At 42.3% G+C, this 23,941-nt stretch overlaps 1 protein-coding gene across 2 annotated transcripts in view; it reads left to right on the top strand.

Moving 5' to 3' along the window:
- LAD1 (ladinin 1) overlaps positions 1 to 23,681 on the top strand; it is a 135,798-nt gene extending 112,117 nt beyond the window's left edge. The window contains exons 8-12 of one of the 2 annotated variants that reach the window (XM_082246785.1): positions 4,372 to 4,444; positions 8,290 to 8,421; positions 14,444 to 14,533; positions 15,140 to 15,214; positions 23,464 to 23,681. In XM_082246785.1, coding sequence (XP_082102911.1) covers positions 4,372 to 4,444; positions 8,290 to 8,421; positions 14,444 to 14,533; positions 15,140 to 15,214; positions 23,464 to 23,469 — 376 coding nt within the window. In that variant the 3' untranslated portion in view covers positions 23,470 to 23,681. The remainder of the gene's footprint in view (positions 1 to 4,371; positions 4,445 to 8,289; positions 8,422 to 14,443; positions 14,534 to 15,139; positions 15,215 to 23,463) is intronic. The other variant, XM_082246786.1, reaches the window with a different exon arrangement.
- Positions 23,682 to 23,941: the final 260 nt, after the last annotated feature.

Here is a 23,941-nt window from a genome sequence, read left to right as displayed (position 1 = left end):
AAGGTCTGTCATTGCACCCAGAACTTGTTTATTTGATTTGTGTCATGGGATTTTCACCCTTTCCTGTCAAGGCACAAATCTACTAAATCTGTGAGTGTTTTTTGGGCTTTTCAGCATCAAGCTACTGTTTCCTATATTTGCAAGACTTCCATCTGGTCTTCCTTTTTCATGTTTTTCAAGTACTTCCATTTGGATGTTCAGGCCTCACCTAATGCCAGCCTTGGGTGTAAGGTTCAGGCTGGTCTTTGATCTTCAGGTCCCGTTCTGTTTTTCATGATCCTGTTAGCATTTATTTTCTGTTGCTCACTCAGTTGGACTGCTTTTGGCTGTCATGAATGTTCCAAGAAAGAAAATACAATTTCTGCTCTCAATGTAAAATCCTTTACGTGTAGTCCATTAAGGCACACAGGTCCCACCTCTCTGTGTTTAAAAGCATCCTCTTGGTACTGCTTTCTACAAAACTGAGACTTACTGGTAGAAGAAGAGGTTATTCTGGGCTGGCCTACAGTTTTTTTTGTTTTCCAGTGTTCAATCCTCCTTTAAGCAACACTATATCCCAAAAGGTAAAAGACGTCATGTTTTCCTCAATAGACTGCCAGTAAAGATTTTGCGATGAGCACAAAAATCTAATTTTATTCTAGATACAGAATGTTGAATGGCTACCTGAGTCCACCTGGATATTAACCACTTTACCACCGGAGGATTTTGCTGTCTTACGTCTGGGCCACTTTTTGCGATTCGGCACTGTGCGACTTTAACTGACAATTGCGCGGTCATGCAACGCCGTACCCAAACAAAATTGAAGTCCTTTTTTTCCCACAAACAGAGCTTTCTTTTGATGGCATTTGATCACCTATGCGTTTTTTTATACTTTTTGCGCTATAAACAAAAAAAGAGCGTACATTTTGAAAAAATAACAATATTTTTCACATTTTTTTATATGAAATCCCCCCCCCCCCCAAAAAAAATGTAAAAATCAAGTTTTTTTAAATTTTTGGCCAATTTGTTTTCTGCTACCTATGTTTGGTAAAAAAAATTACAATAAGCGTATTTTGATTGGTTTGCACAAAAGTTATTGCGTTTACTAACTAAGGGAAAGATTTCTGTTGTTTTTGGCGGTTTTTTTTAACCACTTTAACACTAGAGGATTTTGCTGTCTTACGTCTGGGCCACTTTTTGCGATTCGGCACTGTGCGACTTTAACTGATAATTGCGCGGTCGTGCGACACCGTACCCAAACGAAATTTACGTCCTTTTGTTCCCACAAACAGAGCTTTCTTTTGGTGGTATTTGATCACCTGTGCGATTTTTACTTTTTGCGCTATAAACAAAAAAAGAGCGTTTATTTTGAAAAAATAACAATATTTTTAACATTTTTTTATATGAAATTCCCCCCAAAAAAATTTAAAAATCAATTTTTTTTTTAATTTTTTGGCCAATTTGTTTTATGCTACCTATGTTTGGTAAAAAAAATCACAATAAGCGTATTTTGATTGGTTTGCGCAAAAGTTATTGCGTTTACTAACAAAGGGAAAGGTTTCTGTCATTTTTGGTGTTTTTTTTTTTAACGCGTAATGGCGGCGATCTGCGATTTTTTTTTGCGGGACTGCGACATTGCGGCAGACAGATCGGACCCTCGACTGACATTTTTGACACTTTTGGGGGTACCAGTGACATTACTGCAGTAATCAGTGCTATATATATGCACTGTTACTGCAAAAATGACACTGGCAGGGAAGGGGTTAATTTTATTGGAGAGGGAGGGGTTAATGTATGCCTGGTGCTTACTGACATGTGTGGGGGGAGGTGACTGAGTGACACAAGGACAGATCGCAGGTTCAGCTATGCTGAACCCTGCAATCTGACCCTGCCTGTCACTTAGGAGATCCGCCCGCTTTGTTTACACAAGCGGGCAGATCTCCAGACTCGATTCCCCGACAATCGGGGAAGAGCAGCGGCAATCGCCGCTGCTCCTCCCCTGGCCTGACTCCCGCTGTGACTGAATACAGCGGGAGCGCGCCGCCGAGAAAGGGGAGTGTCTGGCGACGTAGGTCTACGTCGCCAGACGATAACGAACTACTTTGCCGTAGTAGAGCTCTAGTGAGCAGACGGCAAGTGGTTAATAATGCCTTAGCCATACCAAAAGCTGTGGCACTTCTGCACCATTTGAGATATTATAGCTTTTTTTTTTTTATCTGAGCTTATGTCCTATCTGTTGCTGGCAGTTATAATCCTTTTGACTCACAATATCTTCTTGTCTGATAGGGTTTTCTAGCTGTAAAGATGCAGGCTTCTATGGGGGCTATCTTTCCCCCTCCCTTGCCAACCTATTCATAGACTGGCGGGAGGCGCTCTGCATTTTTGTGGGGGAAGCACCTTCAGCAACCATATCTCTTGGTATGGTTGCTCTATAGACAATCTATTACATATATGGCAAGCTACTCAAGACCAAATAAGGGAGTTTACAGCGTATTTGTAAACCCCAGTATCCCAATGTGGAGGACACTGATTTTTTGGGCATTAGATTAAAGAGGAATCCAAACACTGGAAAAATAGCCACTGATACATTTGGTAACAATTGTCGGGGCAATTCTGTGTTAAAGGAAACAAGTATCATCGGTTCCACACAATAAAGCGAATTCTAATGGGGGTAGTTCATCCGCATTCAGTAGAACTGTTTAAATGACTTTAGGCATATGGCCTTGGATCAGCAATGTTGTGATCTTTAGGTCGATTTGCTCAAGAATGCAAGAAGTAGCAACAACCCACTTTTGTAAATGCACTTCTGAAGAATATGACAGTGTAGTAGAGATTATACAAATACCTACTAACCCTATTGCACACTATTTTAAGTAAGGGATGTTATGTTTCAAGCAGGGGGGCTCCCAAGCTAGGCAACCTGTTGCATCCTAGTCTCTTTAAACATTAAGCCAACATGTCTGTTCCTTAATGTCTTGTTGAACAGGGATTTTTAAATATAGAATACATGTTAGTAGATACTACAGAGTGTGCGTATGAAAACTTGATGAGTGTGTGTTTGTGACTGTAGAAACCTTTCCTACTACATGTCAGTATATCAATTTTACCACTATGAATATGGTAGATGGGATCCAAATGTTTTCTACAATATGTCAGATGCACATCTTCCCCCATAAGCATTAGTTTTGCTGAACCTTACTGTGCATGGCAGGATTCATACATCATTCCAATGTATCCAAGCACTCTAATAAAGACAGCATGCAGGGTTATATGACAGTTTTTCCTTCAACATCTATGAAAGGGTTTTTTCCAATGCCATGGAGGAAACCTGCATCATACACTACTGAAATGTGATTTATTCTGGATAGATAAAATCTAGAATACCCTTGGGATTGAATATAGAATATTTAAATCTGCTTATCTAACTGCTTATATGATTAATATTATTCTCAACTGTCAAAAAATGTTGTTTCATATACACTATATAGTCATATTGGGATGCTTACATGCACATTAACTTTAAAGGCATCCCAGTCTTTAGGATTCAATATTGAGTTGGCTCACCCTTTGCAGCTATAACAGCTTCACCTCTTCTGGGAAGGCTGCCCACAAGGTTTAGGAGTGTGTCTTTGGAATGTTTGACCATTCTTCCAGAAGCGCATTTGGATGAGAGGGCCTGGCTCGCAGTCTCCACTCTAATTCATTACAAAGGTATTCTTTCAGGTTGAGGCCAGGACCCTGTGCATGGCCAGTCAAGTTCCTCCACCTTAAGCTTACTCATCCTGGTCTTTATGGACCTTGCTTTATGCACTGGTCCAAATCATTTGGTGGAGGGGGGATTATGGTCACGGTGTTGGATTGCATTTCAGGGATTGGGCTTGGTCCCTTAGTTCCAGTAAAAGGAACTCTTAATGCATCAGCATGCTCCCAACTTTGTGGGAACAGTTTGGGGATGGCCCCTTCCTTTTCCAACATGACTGCGCACCAGTGCTCGAACAAGGTCCAAAGAGACATGAATGAGTGAGTTTGGGGTGGAGGAACTTGATTAGCCTGCACCTGATAGAACACCTTTGGGATGAATTAGAGCGGAGACTGCAAGCCAGGCCTTCTTGTCTGACAACAGTGCTTGACCTCACAAAAGCGCTTCTGCAAGAATGGTCAAACATTCCCATAGACACACTTCTAATCCTTGTGCTGAAGCTGTTATAGCTGCAAAGGGAGGGCTTACTCAATATTGAATCCTATGGACTAAGACTGGGATGCCATTAAAGTTCACGCGCGTGTAAAGGCAGGCGTCCCAATACCCTTGACAATATAGTGTACATGGTTACTAATCCATATGAAGCAATGTTTTGCACTGTGACTGCAACCTCCAACTTTCTTTGTATGTAGATCCAGCTTAAGGTTATCTCTAAGAAGTCGGAAAATAGAAGATCGAATGGAAAAATACAATTCTGCTATACAGGTATTTCATGCCATAATTTTAGCAGTGATTATTAAAAGGGGTTGGGGAAGGGGGGTTCCACTATCAGAATATTTGATGTGTTGACTTCTACATTGACCTGATATTAATACCGGCACTTTCACCCCCCTCCTGCCCAGGCCAATTTTCAGCTTTCAGCGCTGTCCCACTTTGAATGACAATTGCATGGTCATGCAATGCTGTACCCAAATTACATTTTTATCATGTTTTTCACAGAAATAGAGCTTTATTTTGCTGGTATTTAATCACTACTGGGTTTTTTTATTTTTTACAAAAAAAAAAGAAAAAGAAAAAATACAGAAAATTTGGAAAAAAAAAACGTTTTTCTTAGTTTCTGTCAGTAAATTTTGTAAATAAATATTTTTTCTCCTTCACGGATGTGCGCTGATGAGGTGGCACTGATGGGCACTGATAGGCGACACTGATGAGATGTCACTGATGAGGTGGAACTGATTAGGTGGCACTAATATGCAGCACTGATGGACACTGGTACGTGGTACTAATAGGTGGCACTGATGGGCACTGATAGGCGGTACTGTTGGGCACTGGTGGGCGGCACTGATGGGCTCTGACTGGCATCACTAATGGGCACTGATGTCACTGGTGGGTACTGATTGGGGTCACTGACGGGCATTGATTGGTGTCACCGATGTGCACTGTTTTTGCTTTACTATAATCAGGGCAAGGGCACTCATGATCAGTGCCCTGATTACTTGTCCTGGACTCCCCTTTGAGGAGGAGCCGCTGATCAGCTCTCCTTGCCACACACTCTGACAGTGTGAGGCGTGGAGCGCTGATAAATGGCACTTCCACATTTACATGTGATCAGGTGTGAATGGACACAGCCAATCACATGGGTAAAGAGCCACGTCTTTGGCTCTTTACCAGGATCGGAGTCGCGACATGTCTTAGGAACACGATGCAAACGCAATCGCCATGCGGGCATGCAAGAGTGGCTGTTCTGGGGCGCCGTCATATGACGTCCTCCCAGAATGAGAGCCGCATTACTCCGCTGTCATTTGATGGTGGGCGGGTGGCAAGTAGTTAACCACTTTACCACCGGAGGATTTTCCTGCTAAAAGACCAGGGGTTATTTTGCGATTTTTTACTGCGTGACTTTAACGGACAATCGCGCGGTCGTGCAACGCTGTACCTAAACGAATTTCACGTCCTTTTTTTCCCACAAACAGAGCTTTCTTTTGGTGGTATTTGATCACCTGTGCAATTTTTTGATCACGCGCTATAAACAAAAAAAGAGCGTAATTTTTGCAAAAACAACAATATTTTTCACTTTTTTTTATATAAAATTCCCCCCAAAAAAAATGTAAAAATCAAAATATTTTAAAATTTTCGGCCAATTTGTTTTACGCTACCTATGTTTGGTAAAAAAAATCGCAAAAAGCGTATTTTGATTGGTTTGCGCAAAAGTTATCGCGTTTACAAACAAAGGGAAAGATTTTTGTCATTTTTGGTGTTTTTTTTTTTAACAAGTAATGGCGGCGATCTGCGATTTTTTTGCGGTACTGCGACATTGCGGCGGACAGATCGGACCCTTGACTGACATTTTTGACACTTTTGGGGGTACCAGTGACATTACTGCAGTAATCAGTGCTATATATATGCACTGTTACTGCAAAAATGACACTGGCAGGGAAGGGGTTAACAGTATTGGACAGGGAGGGGTTAAGTGTGTCCTAGGGGCGTGATTCTAACTGTGCAGGGACAGGTCTACTAGTGTAAAAACAGAGATCAACAGTTCTACATAGTAGAACTGTTTGATCTTCACTTTTACACAGGGAGAACTGACAGGCGACTTGTTTACACAAGCCGCTCTGTCTTTCTCCCGCTGTACCGGCGATCGTAGTGTGACCGGCGGACATCGAGTCCGCCAGTCACACTCCCGCACTCCTCCGTAAACGAGCCGAGGCGGGCGCGCGCCTCAGCGGGCGCGCGCCCGCCCGCTATTGGCTCTGGAAGGAGTGACAGGCGAGCGACGTAGACCTACGTCACTCTGCCTGGCCGGGGCCGACTGCCGCAGTAAATATACTGTGCGCAGTCGGCAAGCGGTTAAATAACCAGTTATAGGGTTTAGTTTACTAAAGGCAAATAGACAGTGCACTTTGCAAGTACAGTTGAACTCTGGAAGAGCATTTGCTCCAGAGCTTAATAAGTGAGGTAAAATTTTTACGTTGCAAAGAATACCCAATCACATGCAAGGGAAAAAAAACAGCATCTTTGCTTGCACATTTGTGGATGATGGAAGTCAGCAAAGCTTAACCCTCATTTACTAAGCTCTGGAACAAATGCCCTTGCAGAGACCAACTGCACTTTAAAGTGGTAGGTCTACTGTATTTGCCTTTAGTAAATCAACCCCCATAATGTCTATAGTTGCATACAGTACTTGTTGAATATATTGAAAAGTCATCAACATTAGGTGAATGTGTCTGTAATCAAAATAAACCTCTCCTAAAGCATATGGAGGCTGCAATTGCTGATCTCCTTACCCAGATCTACTAGTTCCCTACTATCATGTTGATCTAGCAGCTTCGGTATTTCCTGAGTCACTGACCAAGTCAGAAATTCTGACATCATTCTATACTTTGTCATACAGATAGATATCATTTTTATGCTGGCCATACACTAGCCGAAAAATCGTTGGAAAATCTGTCATTTGGTCTGTTTGTTCGTTTTTCATCCAGTTAATTGGCAAAAAATAGAAAATCGGTTTTAACTTTTCAGAGCTGAAAAATCGAAGGAACAGTTTGGTAAATTCTGCCGAACGAACGATAAATTGAAAGGTTAGCGTGTTTCTCGCCTGAACTGTTTGCACCAGGCATATGTGACAAAATTAATTAATGAAAAACTGATTAATTTATGTTCATTGAACGATTTATCGGTCATTACATAATTGCACGATTATCTGCTCTCACAGCCAAATGTTCGTTTCTTGAAAATTAGTTTGAACGATTTTCCATATAGCGTATGGCCAGCATTGGAAAGTCAGAAATGGTAACCTCCATATTTCTCTCAGGTCAGATTTCTTATAAATTGGGCCTGTTAGGTTATGCGTCACTGCGTCATTGCGTCACTGCCAGGGCAAGCCACTGATCTAGTGTGCAGGATGGGGTTCATACTGTAGCTGCTGACTTTTTAAAAAAAAGGACACTTACCTGTCCAAGGATCCAGCAGCACCATCCTCACCTAGGCTGGTTCTTTGCTGGTCTTTGGACATTTGTCATTCCACCTAGTTAACTAAGCAAGCGTATGTTTCTTAGCTTTTCAATTTTCAGTAGTAGATGGCTTTCACTAAGGCTGGCCATACACGGTTCAAATCTTTCAGCAGGAATCAGCCGAGATTCAAACTGTTAATGGGCAGGCTAAATGTACCAAGTTGATTGATTGATCCACTTCGGTACAACCAGCTTGCCAGTTTCTCTTGCGATTATTGCTAGTGGCTGCTAAAGCCTCTAGCGATAATCACTGACCTCTCCCGGCAGAGACGGCTTCCCATAGTTGTAGGAAAGAAATTTGCTCCATCTATGGCCAGCCTAACTCTCGGTGAACCTAAGATATTCTGTTTTTCTGGTTTAGTAGCTAATTTGCATATTAGAAGCCGTAAGCTCCAGAAGACAAAATTATCAGTTCACGTTTAGAAACGCAACTGACTCATTTAGTAGAAACTATATGTTTGCATAGATAGGAATCTTATTTTTAGATAAGCCCCTAATTGCAGGGAACACTTATTTACAATAATTTAATTTACTGAGAATAAAGTCACTATCTTGACCTTGTTATGATTGGATATTATATATATAATGCATTTTCAGAGATCAGCAAGTGTCAGAATACCATCGTCTCATAGTCGAGCAGCTGCTGTTGCATCAGATGGAGTTGCCAATAAGAGAAGTATCTTTGAAAAGGATGAGGAAAACACTGGAAAATCGAACATGTCCCGGAAGGTAAGAATGTGTGCTATTCTAAGCCTTGGTTCACACCAGTGTGGTTTTAAAATTGCGCTACCTTGGCACGCTTTCAAAGCTGCAGATTGCTTTTATTTGCACTTCATTTAACAGAAGTTAGCAAGTTGCAATGAAATCCCCAAAAAAGTAGTGCTGCAACTTGAGTTGCAATGAGTTGAACAATTCCACTGCCGGCAATGGGGTGTGACTTGTCATGCAATTTTAAACTGTCAAATCGCATGACAAATTGCACCAGTGTGAAACAAAGCTAAAGGTATACAATACTCAGTAAGGCTGTCTCAAACCTGAGCAAATTCAAAGTGATCATGTAATGAAAAACAACCTAACTAGAGATTATCTTTAGTGAAAACTACAAAAGAAAAAAAAAAACTACAATACGGGTGCTCAGAAATTCTCAGAAATTTGAATATCATCAAAAAGTTATTTCAGTAATTTAATTCAAAAAGTGAAACTCATATATTTTATATATATGCGTGTAGCACTGTCCCCTGTATGATGACTTGTTGGACCTCCTCTGATTACCAGCATACAGTCTCTTAGGATACACTTCACACTTCCCTCCTTACTCCCGATGGCTCGTCACTCAATAAACAGTCCAGGGGTATTGGTTTATAGTGTTTATTTTGGAACTTGAATGGGAGAAGGGAATAGTGGGATACTCCAACTGTAACTATTCACAATGGATAAGGACAACTCTCACTTGGCCTTACCAGGTTGCTAATGGAAGCAGCTGCACTCCTTAATTCATACTGCCACATGTATGGAAAGGGTTAAGTCTCCTTGCTCTTTCTCTCCAGCAATAGACTTGGTGAACTATATTCTCTTCAGGACACTCACTAGCATCCCCTTTACTGACACCCGTCCACTGACTCTTCTAGGTGCAGGGATGGCCCCCCTCAGGTCAGGCTCCATTGACACATATCTGTACTCACTTTACTGCAGAATCAGGTCCTTCAGTCTCTCCCCTCTCAGTCCGTTTCACAGGACCTCTGGATTCAGTTCCTCTCTAGCTCTCTCTAGGCCCTCTGGTTGACTAGCTGAGCCGCATAGCACCTCTACAGAGGAGGAGGTAGCCGTCCCCTCCCTCCGGGACTTGGCTATCCAGCTGAAAGACCCCGAGCACATGTGCTCCTGGCATTTATACAGTGTCCCAGCATGCACTGATACACTTTTCCTCTGCCAAATCACCAGGGCTGTACTAAATGCCTGTGCACTCATTTGTCAGGTTTCCTCCCACTGTCTGCAGATAGACTGAGTTGCACCTGAGCACAATGGGCAGACCTCACTAGCAGATCCTGCTCTCTGGTAGGCAGAGAACAATATAGATTTACCTGCAATCCCTCTGGTGAGCAGACAGGATTCAAAACTATACTTTCTCTCTCTAGCACCTACCTAGGAGGGTGCTACATGGGTTACACACAGAGTGTTATATTTCAAGCATTTCTTTCTTTTAGTTTTGATGATTATGGCTTACAGCTAGTGAAAACCCAAAATGTAGCATCTCAGAAAATTAGAATATTACATAAGACCAATTAAAAAAAGGATTTTAAATACAAAAATGTTGACTTACTGAAATGTATGTCCATGTGCAGTATAGTGTGCACTCAACACTTGGTCGGGGTTCCTTTTATAATCAGATAATTTTTATTGAAAACTTTTTTGCACATACAAAACAAAACAAGACCAGACAAAAAACAAAAGAAAACAAAAGCTGGTCAACACCTTGAGATAAAGCATCACCTATATATGGTGAACATTGAAGTCAGTAGCAGAGGAAGGCACAACCATCAGTACATAGGGGAGTAAATACGAAGCATGGAGCAACCGTGTGATCCTAAGCAGTCATGGCACTTAACACATCATCCTATCCTAATTCGGTGGGGGCCACCCCCACCCCGCCCCATGTACCAATGTGGTGACGTCATCTCAAGTAATACCGGATATAGTAGGTGAATTCCGCTAATATAACCAGTGGAGTCAAGCGGTATTGGTCTTCCCATACTCACAGATAGGTACCACCTAGTAATCATTAAACAGTGTCTCCCGTCAACCGTTCCCGTCTATGAAGCCCATAGTCTGCAGCATCATGTGGAGGAGGTAACGCCACCCAGAAACCTGTTGGCGACCAAGTGAGTGGGGGCCATACCAGGCACATCCAGCCACGGTCCCCATATGCACTCGAATTTCAGTGCGTTCCCCCTGTGCTTGTATGTGAGATGTTCCCTTTGTAGGAGCACTTTCACTTCCTCGACCCAGTCAGTATATGACGGCGCCACGGCAGAAATCCACCGCCGCGCTATCAACTTCCTGGCCAGGAAGAGAAGCCTGAGCACCGCAGCATGTACCTCAGGTTAATAGAGCTCTTCATCCAGCCAACCCAGAATGCATAGCTTCGGCTCCACCGGTAACGTCAGTTTCCAAAACGAATTAATGGTTCTCACCACCGCATGCCAGTACCGGTGCAATTTTGGGCACCGCCACAGCATGTGCAGCAGAGTGCCCGTATGAGCCTGGCACCTAGTGCAGAGGGGCGAATCCCTTCTCTGCCAGCTGTACAGTCGTTGAGGGGTCCTGTACGTCCGGTGAAGAATAAACAGTTGTGTAAGCCTTTGTGAAGAGGACAGGGACACCCTAGGGACATTCTCTAGTATACCCGTCCATTCTTCCGAGGAGATGGGACCTAAATCCACAGCCCAGGTGTCCCTACACTTGAAAGACATGGCCTTGGAAATATGCTCCATAAAAGCCGAATACAGGGATGAGATCTGCCCCTTCTTAATGCTAGTGGTCACCAGATCAGTAAGTATAATCGGACGACAGAGACCCCATGGGGAAGTCCGCGACTGAGAGCTGATGGCGTGGCGTAACTGCAAATACTGAAAGAAAAGGGAATTGGGCAACCCAAACTCAGCACGTAGAGATTGGAAATCTCTCAATTCGCCCCCTTGATACAACTGTGAAATATAATTCACCCCGTAGGCACCCCAGGTCAAGGAGTTCCGGAGCTTATCCAGTTCGGGATAGTGGACATTATTTAGAATCCGAGAGTATCTCGAGAAACCACGGTAACCAAAGTGGTTCCTAGCCCTTTGCCAGACCTTATCAAGTAATTTGAGGGTAGGACAGCTCGGAAAAAGCCCCAAGGAGCCCGCTTCCAGTGATTCAACCAGAGAGGCCCCCGCCAGGTGCGTCACCAGGACACGCCTGACAGGGTCAGAGTCTTCATCCTGCAGCCAGCCCGTGAAGTGCTGCAGTTGGGACGACAGAAAGTAGTAGTAGGGGTTCGGTACCGCCAGCCCACCATTTTCCTTGGACTCCTGCAACGTCTCTAGACGAATTCTGGGAGACAACTTCCTCCAAATAAGAGCACGGTACACCGTGTTAAATTTCTTAAAAATGTGAATAGGGACCCATACTGGGGAGTTATGTAGCACATATAACAACTGCGGGTTCCAGATCATTTTGATCAGGTTGCATCTGCCAACCACAGATAGGGGCAACTTAATCCAGCTAGCCAATTTATCTCTGAACCTGTGCAGCAGAGGTAGAATATTAAGTTTAATATAGCGCCCCAGATCAGGATGGACAACCACCCCCAAGTAGCGGAACTGGTCCACCACCAAGACCTGGGACGCCACAGGGGGTAGTGCAACCCCAAGGGGGTCCAACGGGAGCAAAACAGACTTGTCCCAATTGACCTGAAAGCCAGAGAAGGATCCGAATCGGTGAATCAAGTGCATCAAGGCGACCAGGGAGCCCGAGGTGTCCCCTAAAAATAATAACGCGTCATCCGCGTATAAAGCAATTTTGTCCTCCCCCTCACCCCTCCGAAAACCCACTATAGTCGGGTCGGCCCTGACAGCTGCTGCCAAGGGTTCCACAGCTAAGGCAAAGAGCAGGGGCGACAGCGGACACCCCTGCCTAGTGCCCCTGTGAAGCGGGAACGACCGGGAAATAGAGCCGTTAATCCGCAAACAGGCCGTGGGTGCCCCATATAGAATCTTAATCCAGCGAATGAAGGAAGGGCCAAAACCAAAGCTCTCAAGGGCCGCCCACAGATACTGCCACTCCACGCTATCAAATGCCTTAGCAGCATCCAGTGACAGTATCGCTCTATGTCCACAATTATCTGAGGGCAATTGCATATTCAGATATAGTCTACGTATATTGGCAGCCGTGGAGCGACCCGGTATGAACCCAGATTGATCCCCATGCACCAATTTGGCAATTACTTTAGACAACCTGTTAGCCAGGACCTTGGTCAGCAGTTTCAGATCGGTGGGCAGCAGGGAAATCGGTCGATAAGATTCAGGTCGAGTCGGATCCTTCCCCGGCTTCAATATGACCACCACTACCGCATCGTACATGGACCGTGGGTCGGGGTTCCTTTTGCATGAATTACTGCATCGATGTGGCATGGAATGGAGGCGATCAGCCTGAGGCACTGCTGAGGTGTTATAAAAGCCCAGGTTGCTTTGATAGCGGCTTTCAGCTCATCTGCATTGTTGGGTCTGGTGTCTCTCATCTTCCTCTTGACATTACCCCACAGATTCTCTTTGGGGTTTAGGTCAGGCGAGTTTGCTGGCCAATCAAGCACAGCGATACCATGATTATTAAACCAGGTCTTGGTACTTTTGGCAGTGTGGGCAGTGTGCCTAGTCCTGCTGGAAAATGAAATCAGCATCTTCATAATGCTAATCAGCAGAGGGAAGCATGAAGTGCTCTAGAATTTCCTGGTGGAGGGCTGCGCTGACTTTGGACTTGATAAAACACAGTGGTCCGACACCGGCAAATAACATGGCTCCCCAAATCATCGTAGCTGTGTGCATCCAAAGACACAAACAGTGTGGCTCGGCCACACCTCCTGCTCCTTCCTCACAAGATTTGATTGACAGCAGCAGGAGCCAATGGCTCCCTTTACTCTCACTGTGCCCTGTGAAAGCAGGAAGAGAGAAGAGCGGGGCCGCAGACAGGCACAGCGCTGAATCAGTGGAGGACCCAAGTAAGTGTTTAGGGGTGACTGTGAGAGGAACAGGCAGTGGAAGGTTTTTATCTTAATACAGAGAGGGCATTCAGGTAAAAAAATATTTTAATTTTAGAACCTCTGTAAACCCTGGTTCACACTGATGCACATCTGATGCCATTCAGATGTGTTCCAGAACGCATAGCTTTGCATGTCAAGTGAAAAAAGATTGTTTTCTATGAAGGCCATTCATATTTATGCGGTGTGCTTCTGATGCAGTTAAAAGAGGGGTCCTGTGCGTGTTTAGTGCAGTGCACTATCAAAATCGCACTACAATCACAGCTGTCAAGCAAGAAAGGAGGACCCTCACCTTGCCAAAGTCCAAATTATATAGAAAAAGAACCTACTTTCTCAAAAACAGCAGACTTTGTGGGCACAACATGAGGCAATCAATGTAAAAAAATGCAATCTTTACAACACAAATTCGCACTCTAAACCACATGAAAATCGCACTGCATCACACCGCATTCTTTATGAACCTAGGCTAATACATTACGATAAAATGCTTATTACTGCGTTTGAGTACCAAATAGCTATATGTGAATACAGTATTTTCTGACATTGGCCTCCCTGCAAAAAGGATCAGATTATATCTGCTGTTGCCGTCACCACCAAACGTTGCCCCAGTGAAGAAATATCTCTTCCTGAAGTCTCTGCAGAAAAGGTTTCCCATGTCTCCTGCTGTGCTCAGTAGTTCTCAGTAACTACTGCGTCCTGTAGTGACTTGCTTAGTGGATCCTACCACTGACCGTTAAGTTTAATTGCCTTAGAAATGGAGTACAGCTCTACTGTAACAGATAAAAGGTAACTTGATCTTGTGATAATATATATTCTAATTTTCATCAATCTAAATATTGTTTTGCTAATGCAAAAAACAATGTTTTCTTAAAAATATGCCACAATAAGTTTCATCAAACATAATATTAATTTGTTCAACATGGCGGCTCAGCTTAGAACCCAAAATGTTGTGTTTCTCAGGATTTATCGCTTTCTGGATCTATTACGTCACGCATCAACCAATGGAGTAACAAGACGCAACAAAGTTCAAGCACTGTTGCAGGCACAAAGGTAAGGGACATATACTGTAACTCCTGAAGCTTTCATAACACTACAGTGACACTAAAGGAGACTATTAGCAACTCTAAACGTTAAAGTGGTTCTAAAGTCAGTAGGTCTTTATCTTAATGCATTCTATGCATTAGGATAAAAAACCTTCAGTGTGCAGCAACCATCCTAATACTTACCCGAGCCCCATCTGGATCCAGCGATGTTGCATGAGAACCTCGGCTGTCCAGGACTCTCCCTCCTGATTGGCTGAGACACAGCAGCGGGTGCCATTGGCTCCTGCTGCTGTCAATCAACGTCAGTGAGCCGATGAGGAGAAAGAGAGAGGGGCCGGCCTGAGCCGCGGCTCCATGTCTAAATAGACAGGCAGAGCAGTGGCTCAGCTCAGGTGCATCCATAGCAAGCTGCCTACTGTGGGGGCACTTGGCAGGAGGGAGGGGCCAGGAGCGCTGACGAGGGAACCGAGAAGAGGAGGATCTGGGCTGCTCTGTGCAAAACCAACTGCGCAGAGCAGGTAAGTATAACGTGTTTGTTATTTTTTAACAAAAAAAAATGAAAAACTTTATTAATATCATTTTAAGTATTTTTTTTTTTTTTATGTTCTTATAGGATTTCAAAACAGGTGATGTAGCCACAAAAAGAATGTTGTGGCAACAGAGATCCCAGTCTTCAAGCGACACCAAGGTAAGGGTAACAGACTTGTCTGCAATTTTGCACTTATGTCAAAATATGTTTATTTGCCAAATCAGGTAGGCAATACATACTACGGGGCTGGATTTGGCCTATCATCTATACCACAACCTTTTTCTGTAAAAATATGTGAAGGTATCACCAGACAAGTTATTGTGAGGAACCAAAAAGCCCCCTCATTGAACCAGTGAGACGTGCATGAGAGCCTTCTTATAACGGAAGGTACTGTATCTATTTCTCACTTTCATCCCAAATCCTCAAAAGGACGAGTTGATTTCTTATTTTAGGATTAGTAGTGTTTCCCCTGGATTATGTCATATTTACAGCCCTAAATTATAGGGCCATTTATTCCAAATTGCATGCAGTTGTTTTAGGCTTGTTGGCCATTGTCAGTACAATGTATGGAAACCATGGTTTTTGGAGTAGGACATAGAGGCCAACGAGAAAGTATAACCAGACCAGTTATTGTGAGTGTGCCTATTATATAATGCTGTATATTTTCTATAACCCTGTGATTCTACATGTGCAGTTGGCCATGGGTCACAAATAATTGATTTGCATAGCTCCACCCACTATCCTAACATGAAGATTTAAAGCGGATTTCCAGTAACCTGTGGAAAAAATTAAAGTCAGTAGCTACAAAAACTGTAGCTGCTGACCTTTAAAAAACAGCCACTCACCTGTCCCAAGATCCAGTGGGGTGCTCATCACAGTCGGTCTCACCAGCTGCCTTCGGTCCCTAGCATGGGCATCTTCACTTTGGGCTGCGCATCGTGAATGGTGGATGCAGTCTTCTGGGATCTATCAGTGTCCCAGAAGACTGCAGGGGGGAGGAAACGCTCGGAACAGGAGTGGGGTGGGAAGCGAGTACCTGTCATAATCAGGTACCTGCCCCCCCCCCCCCCACAACTCTTCAAAAGTGCCAATTGTTCAAGAGGAGTGAAGAACGAGTCCTTAAAGCAGAACTTCCTCGTTTGGGTGGAGCTCCGCTTCAACCCTTTGTTTTGTGATTCGTGATGTAGGTATGAGAGGCAGACACCTTCGGTTTTGAGCAGGCTCTGCTGTGCTTTCCCAGGATATTATGTAACTGTAAGTTGACTCTTAACTTTTTAAAAAATCATCGTTCTCAGCACAGTTTCTGCAGAATATTCCTATCTAATACTTCACTATATTGTCAAAAGTTTTGGGACACCTGCCTTTACATGCACATGAACTTTAATGGCATCCCAGTCTTAGTCCGTTGGGTTCAATATTGAGTTGGCCCACCCCCGGGTTGAGGTCAGAACTCTGTGAAGGCCAGTCAAGTTCCTCCACCCCAAACTCGCTTATCCATGTCTTTATGGACCTTGCTTTGTGCACTGGTGCGCAGTCATGTTGGAAAAGGAAGGGCCATCCCCAAACGGTTCCAACAATGTTGGGAGCATGAAATTGTCCAAAATGTCTTGGTATGCTGACGCCTTAAGAGTTCCCTTCACTCGTCCACATCAGTGCCTGAAATTACAAATGCTCTTCTGGATGAATGGTCAAACACTCCTAAACCCTGTGGACAGCATTCTCAGAAGAAGGGTGGGCCAACTCAATATTGAACCCTACAGACTAAGACTGGGATGCCATTAAAAATTCATGTGCGTGTAAAAGCAGGCATCCCAAAACCTTTGACAATATAGTGTAGTTCCAAGATCGTCGGATGCCTGATATTCCTGCCATGTGCAGCGGTGATATAACAGCTATGTCACCACCGGACACAGGTGTGATGTAGGGGCTTGCAAATAAAACTACAATACATAGTAAGGGAAGCAGTCAGAAACTCCCCAATGTGTTGGTTAGTAATATTCTGCCAGGGGCTGTAGCTCTTGAACTGGCTAATGATCCAAAAATAAACAGGTGAGTAATGATGATATTCATTTAAAGGCATCTTTTTTCTTTAACATTTTTATCATCAGGGTAATATACAATTCTATATACTTATGGCTAATTAAAATTAATATACATATATATATAAATATAAAATCTGTTTAGAGTATATGATCTTGCACAATCAGAGTTTCAATATATTTACAATGTTTTGCTGCCACCTGCTGGAGAAAAGCAGTTGTATGAAAGTGTAAACTGAAACTTTTGGTCAATTTAATAATATTTTGTTAAGAGTTTACAGTTTATAAACTGATGTATTTATATTAATTTGTATGACATCTTTATTTTACAAAAACATATTGCAGGGTGCATCCATGTCACGCTGGGGTTGATTTACTACAAGCAAATAGACTGTGTACTCTGGCAGTGCAGCTGCTCCAGAGCTTAGTAAATGAGAGGAAGCTTTGCTGCCTTATATCATCCAATCGTATGCAAAGAAAAATTCTATATTTTTTTTCCTTGCATGTTATTGAGCATTCTTTGTAAAGCTAAGCCTTACCTCATTTACTATGAAGTGCAAATGCATATAAAACACTATACATCCTCTTTAAGACATGGCCCTCCCTAGTAGCAGAAAGGAAGAGGGATCTGCTGACATAATTAGGCATATTTTTTGCTTAAAAGCTACTCTGAGCCCTGTTTATGCTTAGATTCCAACTGGTCATTGTAATTGATATATTTATATATATATATATATATATATATATATATATATATATATATATATATATATATACACACACACACACACACACACAAATAACAAAAGTACAATTTTGCATTTATATGATTAAAATAAATAAAAAACTTTTATTTATTTTTTTACTTTTTAGCATTGCACAGGTGAAACCACAATATAAAACTGTATGGATTCAACTGAAATACGTTTACCAAGTTCAATATTTTTATTAGTATTTGTTACATTTGTAATTTTGTGTTTTAGGTTTAATAGCAACCCCTACCAGGACCAGTTAGTGAGAGCATGGGCAGAGGAAGGTATAAGGCCCCATTTAAACTTGGTGATTTGGAGTCCCTGCAATTCGGCCCACAATTCCAAATTGCATTGCAAATCACTGCAAAACGTGCGTTTGGGTGTCATTCCTTCTAAATGACACCCCAAATGCAGTGCGATTTTGCCACAATTGCCACGCAACAGAATCGCACTGCAATCACGGCAAAATGCACCTTTAAAAATCACGTCACTTAAAGAAATGATGAAGCTTGTTGTCCAAAAAGGAGCAGGAGTTTCTTTTGGGCGACAAACGCACATAGGGCAGCCTATTGAAGTGAATGGGCTGCCTTATGCGTGACATGCGGAATGGCATGAGTATTGGCCACACAAAATCACGAGCGGGAACGCCAGATTCCACTATGCGAAGTGTGAATGGGACCTCAATTCTAATGGGGTGCAATGTCTGAGAGGGGTTGCTTTGGCAGGGAGCTAAATAGATGAAGTGGTATGACGGGAAGTAGAGCGGGCATTTGGATTGGGAAAATGATCACGGACTGGCTTTTGTTGTTTTGACCAGGGACAGGGGAAAGAGAGTAGGTATTTGAAACATTTGTGGATCTGAGGGATGACTGATCAGACTGTAGCAGTCATTTTGTTCATGTTCAATTGGCAACTATATAAATAAATAAGGAGGGAGAGGAAGAGGAGAAATCGCTACTGGAGGCAGAATCTCTGTGGCAAAACAAAACTGATTAGGCATTATATTATTAAGGATTAGTGCTGTTGTAGTCTTTATTTTATTTGTGAAGGAAGCAAAACCCTCACTGATTCCAAATGTGTCCTCACATTTTTACTCTTATACATGCCATTTTGATTAACCACTTAAGCCCCGGAAGATTTTACCCCCTTCCTGACCAGGGGGTTTTTTGCGATTTTTTACTGCGTGACTTTAACGGACAATTGCGCATCATCCTCTAGTTGTGTTAAATTAGTGCTGGGGGGGGGGGCGCAACAGTGAGGGAAGGGCGCGGCGGAGTTTTATTACTTAACCACTTAAGCCCCGGAGGATTTGGCTGCTAAACGACCAGAGGGTATTTTGCGATTCGGCACTGCATGACTTTAACGGACAATTGCGCGGTCGTGCGACGCTGTACCTAAACGAATTTCACGTCCTTTTTTTCCCACAAACAGAGCTTTCTTTTGGTGGTATTTGATCACCTGTGCGATTTTTTGATTATGCGCTATAAACAAAAAAAAGAGCGTAAATTTTGCAAAAATAACAATATTTTTCACTTTTTTTTTATAGGAAATTCCCCCCAAAAAAATGTAAAAATCAAAATTTTTTAACATTTTCGGCCAATTTGTAATGGCAGCGATCTGCGATTTTTTTTTTTGCGGGACTGCGACATTGCGGCGGACAGATCGGACCCTTGACTGACATTTTTGACACTTTTGGTGGTACCAGTGACATTACTGCAGTAATCAGTGCTATACATATGCACTGTTACTGTAAAAATGACACTGACAGGGAAGGGGTTAACTGTATTGGAGAGGGAGGGGTTAAGTGTGTCCTAGGGGCGTGTTTCTAACTGTGCTGGGACATGTCTCCTATTGTAAAAACAGAGATCAACGGTTCTACATAGTAGAACCGTCTGATCTCCATTTTTACACAGGGGAGAATGACAGGCGGCTTGTTTACATAAGCCGCCCGCCTTTCTCCCGCTCTACCGACGATCGTAGTGTGACCGGCGGACATCGGGTCCGCCGGTCACACGCGGACTCCTCTGTGAACGAGCCGGGGCGGGCGCGCGCTAGCCCGCTTTTGGCTCAAAAGCCGGTCACAGGCTAGCGACGTAGATCTACGTCACTCTGCCTGGCCGGGGCTGACTGCCGCAGTAAATATACTGTGCGCAGTCGGCAAGCGGTTAAGATGGTCATATCCATAAAAAGCGAAATTAGAGAATGGATTATTAATAATAATAGTTCTCCTTTTCCTTTCTCTGCCATGAAATTACATTTCTATATATCTCTATATATACTGTAATCCATGGTCAGGTGTTTATCTCTCATGTGACAGTGAAATACAAGGAAGAATCTTAAATATAGCAGCTTTGTGTAGATAGGAGTCTCCTGAGAGTGGTTGTGCTAAGGTCCATACAGAAATCACAGTCTGTGCTGAGTTTATTGATGCAGTGTGAATGCAGTATTTTTGGCTTAGAAACTTATTTTATTGTGCACATACCTTTTCAGTACACAGGATATTTACAGCATGGCTGAGCTCCAGAGTACTCATATGTAGGCATGCAGGTTAAACATAACAATCTCGTTTGAGCCTTTAAAAAATTGAGTACTGTCTGTGAAACCTTTTTATTTGCCCTAACATTCAAATTTACAGGACAAGCCTTTGGGGTGTGCTAATACACAGTGGGGGAGATTTATTAAAATGGAAGGGTAGAAGAGCTATGCATCTCTACATAGAAACCAGGTTGGCTATCATGCCAAGCTTCACCTGATTCAGTGCCCCAGTTTTAGTAATACCCTCAAAAAGATAAAGCTGCGCTGTGCCCAAAAGGGGAAGCTCCACTTTTCTGACTCCACCCCCCCCTCCTCTGCCACATTTGGCACCTTTTGGGGGGAGCGGGCACCTGGTTTTGACAGTTCGCCGCTACGACCTGAGCCGGAAGTTCGGCCCCCTCCTCTTTCCCCTGCAGTCGACCCATTTACAAAGTGCAGCATGCATTCCAAGAATATGCGGTAAAGAACCGTCTGCGAAGCCTCAAGGTTTCACTGCAAGTTTCCTTTGGTCAAGATGGTGGCGGCAGCACCTGAAATATAATTGAAAAATCGACTCTGGTGAGGACACCGCTGGATTCCTGGACAGGTAAGTGCCCTAATATTAAAAGTCAGCAGCTACAGTATTTTTTTTCTGAAGGAGCCTGGAGCTCCTCTTCAAGAAGACAACGTTTTATCAAAATGTTAAGTAAGACAATCTCTGAGAAAAAATAAAAAATAAATACTGTCCACCGTCAACTTACTAAATGATCCATCATAGATATCACTGCATATGCTCTGACCCAGAAGACAAAAATAAAAATCTCAAAATACTAGTGGAATCCTTCCATAGGAAAGTTTACAATGACAAAACCATCAGTACAAGCATAAACACTGGCTTAAAAAAACCTAAAATGAAAATCTCCTACAATACAAAGAGAAAAAAGGAATACCCCTGTATCTCTACCCACATAGAATTGTGCACTAGACGGAATAGGAAAGATGATCAAAGAGCACCAACCCACCAGAAAATAAATATTTCAAAAACTCCCAATGCTGGCTTTCAGGCAATCGCCCAACCTCAGATATACAAGAATCAGCAGGAAACTTCATTCTGATTACAGAAACATAAATAAAGGAACCAAGCCTTGCAACAACAAAAGCTGCATACTGTGCCGCCAAATCAGGCCACTAGAAAGTGTGTCACACGGAAAAAGGATCTTTAATATCATAGGATTGTACAGCTGTACCTCCTGTGGTTTACGTCATTCAATCGAAAAAAATGCAACCAAGGATCTTATATTTAAAAAAAAGAAAAAAAGCAGAAATTACAAACCGCACCACTGTATGGAAGACATGAATGTCTTAGTTCTTAACCTCCCTGGCGGTATTATGATTATTTTGCTAGTAATTCTTAAGGACGAGCAGCCCAAACCAACTATTTACATATGATATTTTTTTTTACTGTGCGTTCGTCTTTATAACATCTCGGGTATGATAAAGTTTGAAACACAAAATCATAAATTATAATATAATAAATAACTATAAATAAGTTAAAGTATGTATGTGTATATCATATATATAAAAAGTACAGTAAAACTGCAGGAAAGGCACTGGGGGGGCAAACTAAGGTCAATTTATTTTATTTTGTAATGTAATCAATAGGATTACAATATATCAGTGTGTTTGTGTGTTATACTATTTGAATTTGCCGCCGGTTCCAACCCCCTGCGAGCGTCACATCGCAGGAGACGAAAGCCGGGTTCACAGCATCGGGCGGAAGATCCGGCCGCCGTATGCTGCAGGGACACTTTGCGGGATCCCGGGGACAAGGTAAGTACCCTCTACCAGGATCCAGCGATGCTCCCCGGCGGTACCCCGAGTGTGGCTCGGGGTTACCGCTAATGGCACTAAAATTCCACCCCGAACCACACTCGGGAATACCGCCAGGGAGGTTAAAGGGAACTTTAAAACTACTTCCAGGGAAGGAAACCTTTTATTAAAAATCAAACAGTTTCATGACCATTCTTACCTCTGTGACTCCCCCTCTTCCTGTTCCATAGCTTATTGCTTTCCTTATTTCACCACTCATGCCAATTATACCAATATACACCAATTCTATTAATTACTATTGCTGCTTATATGTGTTGTTTTGTTTTTCTCAGAGATTGTCCCACTAAACCTTTTTGCTAAAATGTTGTATATCATGTACTGCTTGGGGACCAAAGAAGGGGTACATCTTGAAAGCTTGTCCTGAAAATTTTAAGCTTCATTCACACCTGAGCAGAGCAATTTTGAGAAGTTTTTATATGAGAGTTTTTGAGCGTTTTTAGAAGTGTATTACAAGCATTCTACAGCTTTCAGGTGTTTTTGTTTAGCCAATAAAAAGCACTTGGGGGAGTAGAGGTGGAGGAGATTAAGGGGAGAAAAGCTACTTTTTGAGCAGAAAAGGCACAACAAAACACTCAAAAAATGCTTATATTGTGCAGTTTCAGTAGTTGCAATTAAAGTCTATAGGGCCCAATCTGCCACTAATTTGCCAAAATGAAAACGCCTGTACTTTTTTGAGGGACAAGCATTTTGCTATGGACGACAGAACACTCAGATGTGAACAGGGGCCATTGAAATGATTGGGATTTACGTTGAGCGTTTCAAGCTTCAAGCAGAAAATTGCTTAGGTGTGAATGGGGCCTTAGTACAAGTAAAAAAGTAACACATGGATCTTTGTTGAAGTAATGTTGTTACTGAAAGATTTATGAGCATGTTAAATAACAGTTATCACACAATCTGCATTTTATACGAATTTTTAGTAAATAGCAATTGAATTGTTTTCCTGGAATCCGTTTATTTAAATAATACTATCTTGAGATACCATTTTATTTTAAAAATCCCCTCTTTTAACATTCTCATTACAAATATTTCTAAATTCCACATCTTAAGTTAGACACCAGCATAGGGTTTATTTATGATTCAGGCGTCTTCATTGGACTAAAATACCTCACTAATTGAAATAAAAAAAAAAATCCATATACTTTATTAGGTGAGTGTCAAAAGTATATATTTTTAATTTGGTTTCTAATTTTTTTTTTTTTTTACCTTTTTTCAGCTCTGAAACCAAAAGACTCCACTCATTACAAACAAGGAATTATGCCAATATGATCAAACCCTGTCCTAGAAGATCCTGTCCTCAGAGTACATTTACACTTAACAGTTTTACTTTGCTATTAAATTACCTCAGTTTTCTTTGTCTGGAAGCATCCCTTCTTCTATTGTACATCAGAATTCCCTCTTGAATATATTGAAATAAAGTAAATTCAAAATCTTTGTATGTTATTATTAAGATGAAGATATCTACCAAATTAAAGTCACAGACTGCAACATGGCTTATCTTTATGCTCAGCGGATATTTTGTCTAAATGACCAATGTATGACCTTTCTCCAAACAACCAAATCCTTCCATGAGCAAACAATGAACAGTACTTCGTCATATGTTGGATAGAGAACCTTTGTGATTTTTTTTTTTTAAGATTAGATGCCCATTCTTTGCATATCAACCAAAAATTCCCACAGTGTTTGAGATAGTG

The sequence above is a fragment of the Pelophylax lessonae genome, assembly GCF_965119305.1.
Source record: "Pelophylax lessonae genome assembly, chromosome: 2".
In the NCBI taxonomy this organism is placed as follows: Eukaryota; Metazoa; Chordata; class Amphibia; order Anura; family Ranidae; genus Pelophylax; species Pelophylax lessonae.
The sequence above is the reverse complement of the archived record's forward strand: the minus strand, read 5'-3'. Positions and strand labels throughout refer to the sequence as shown.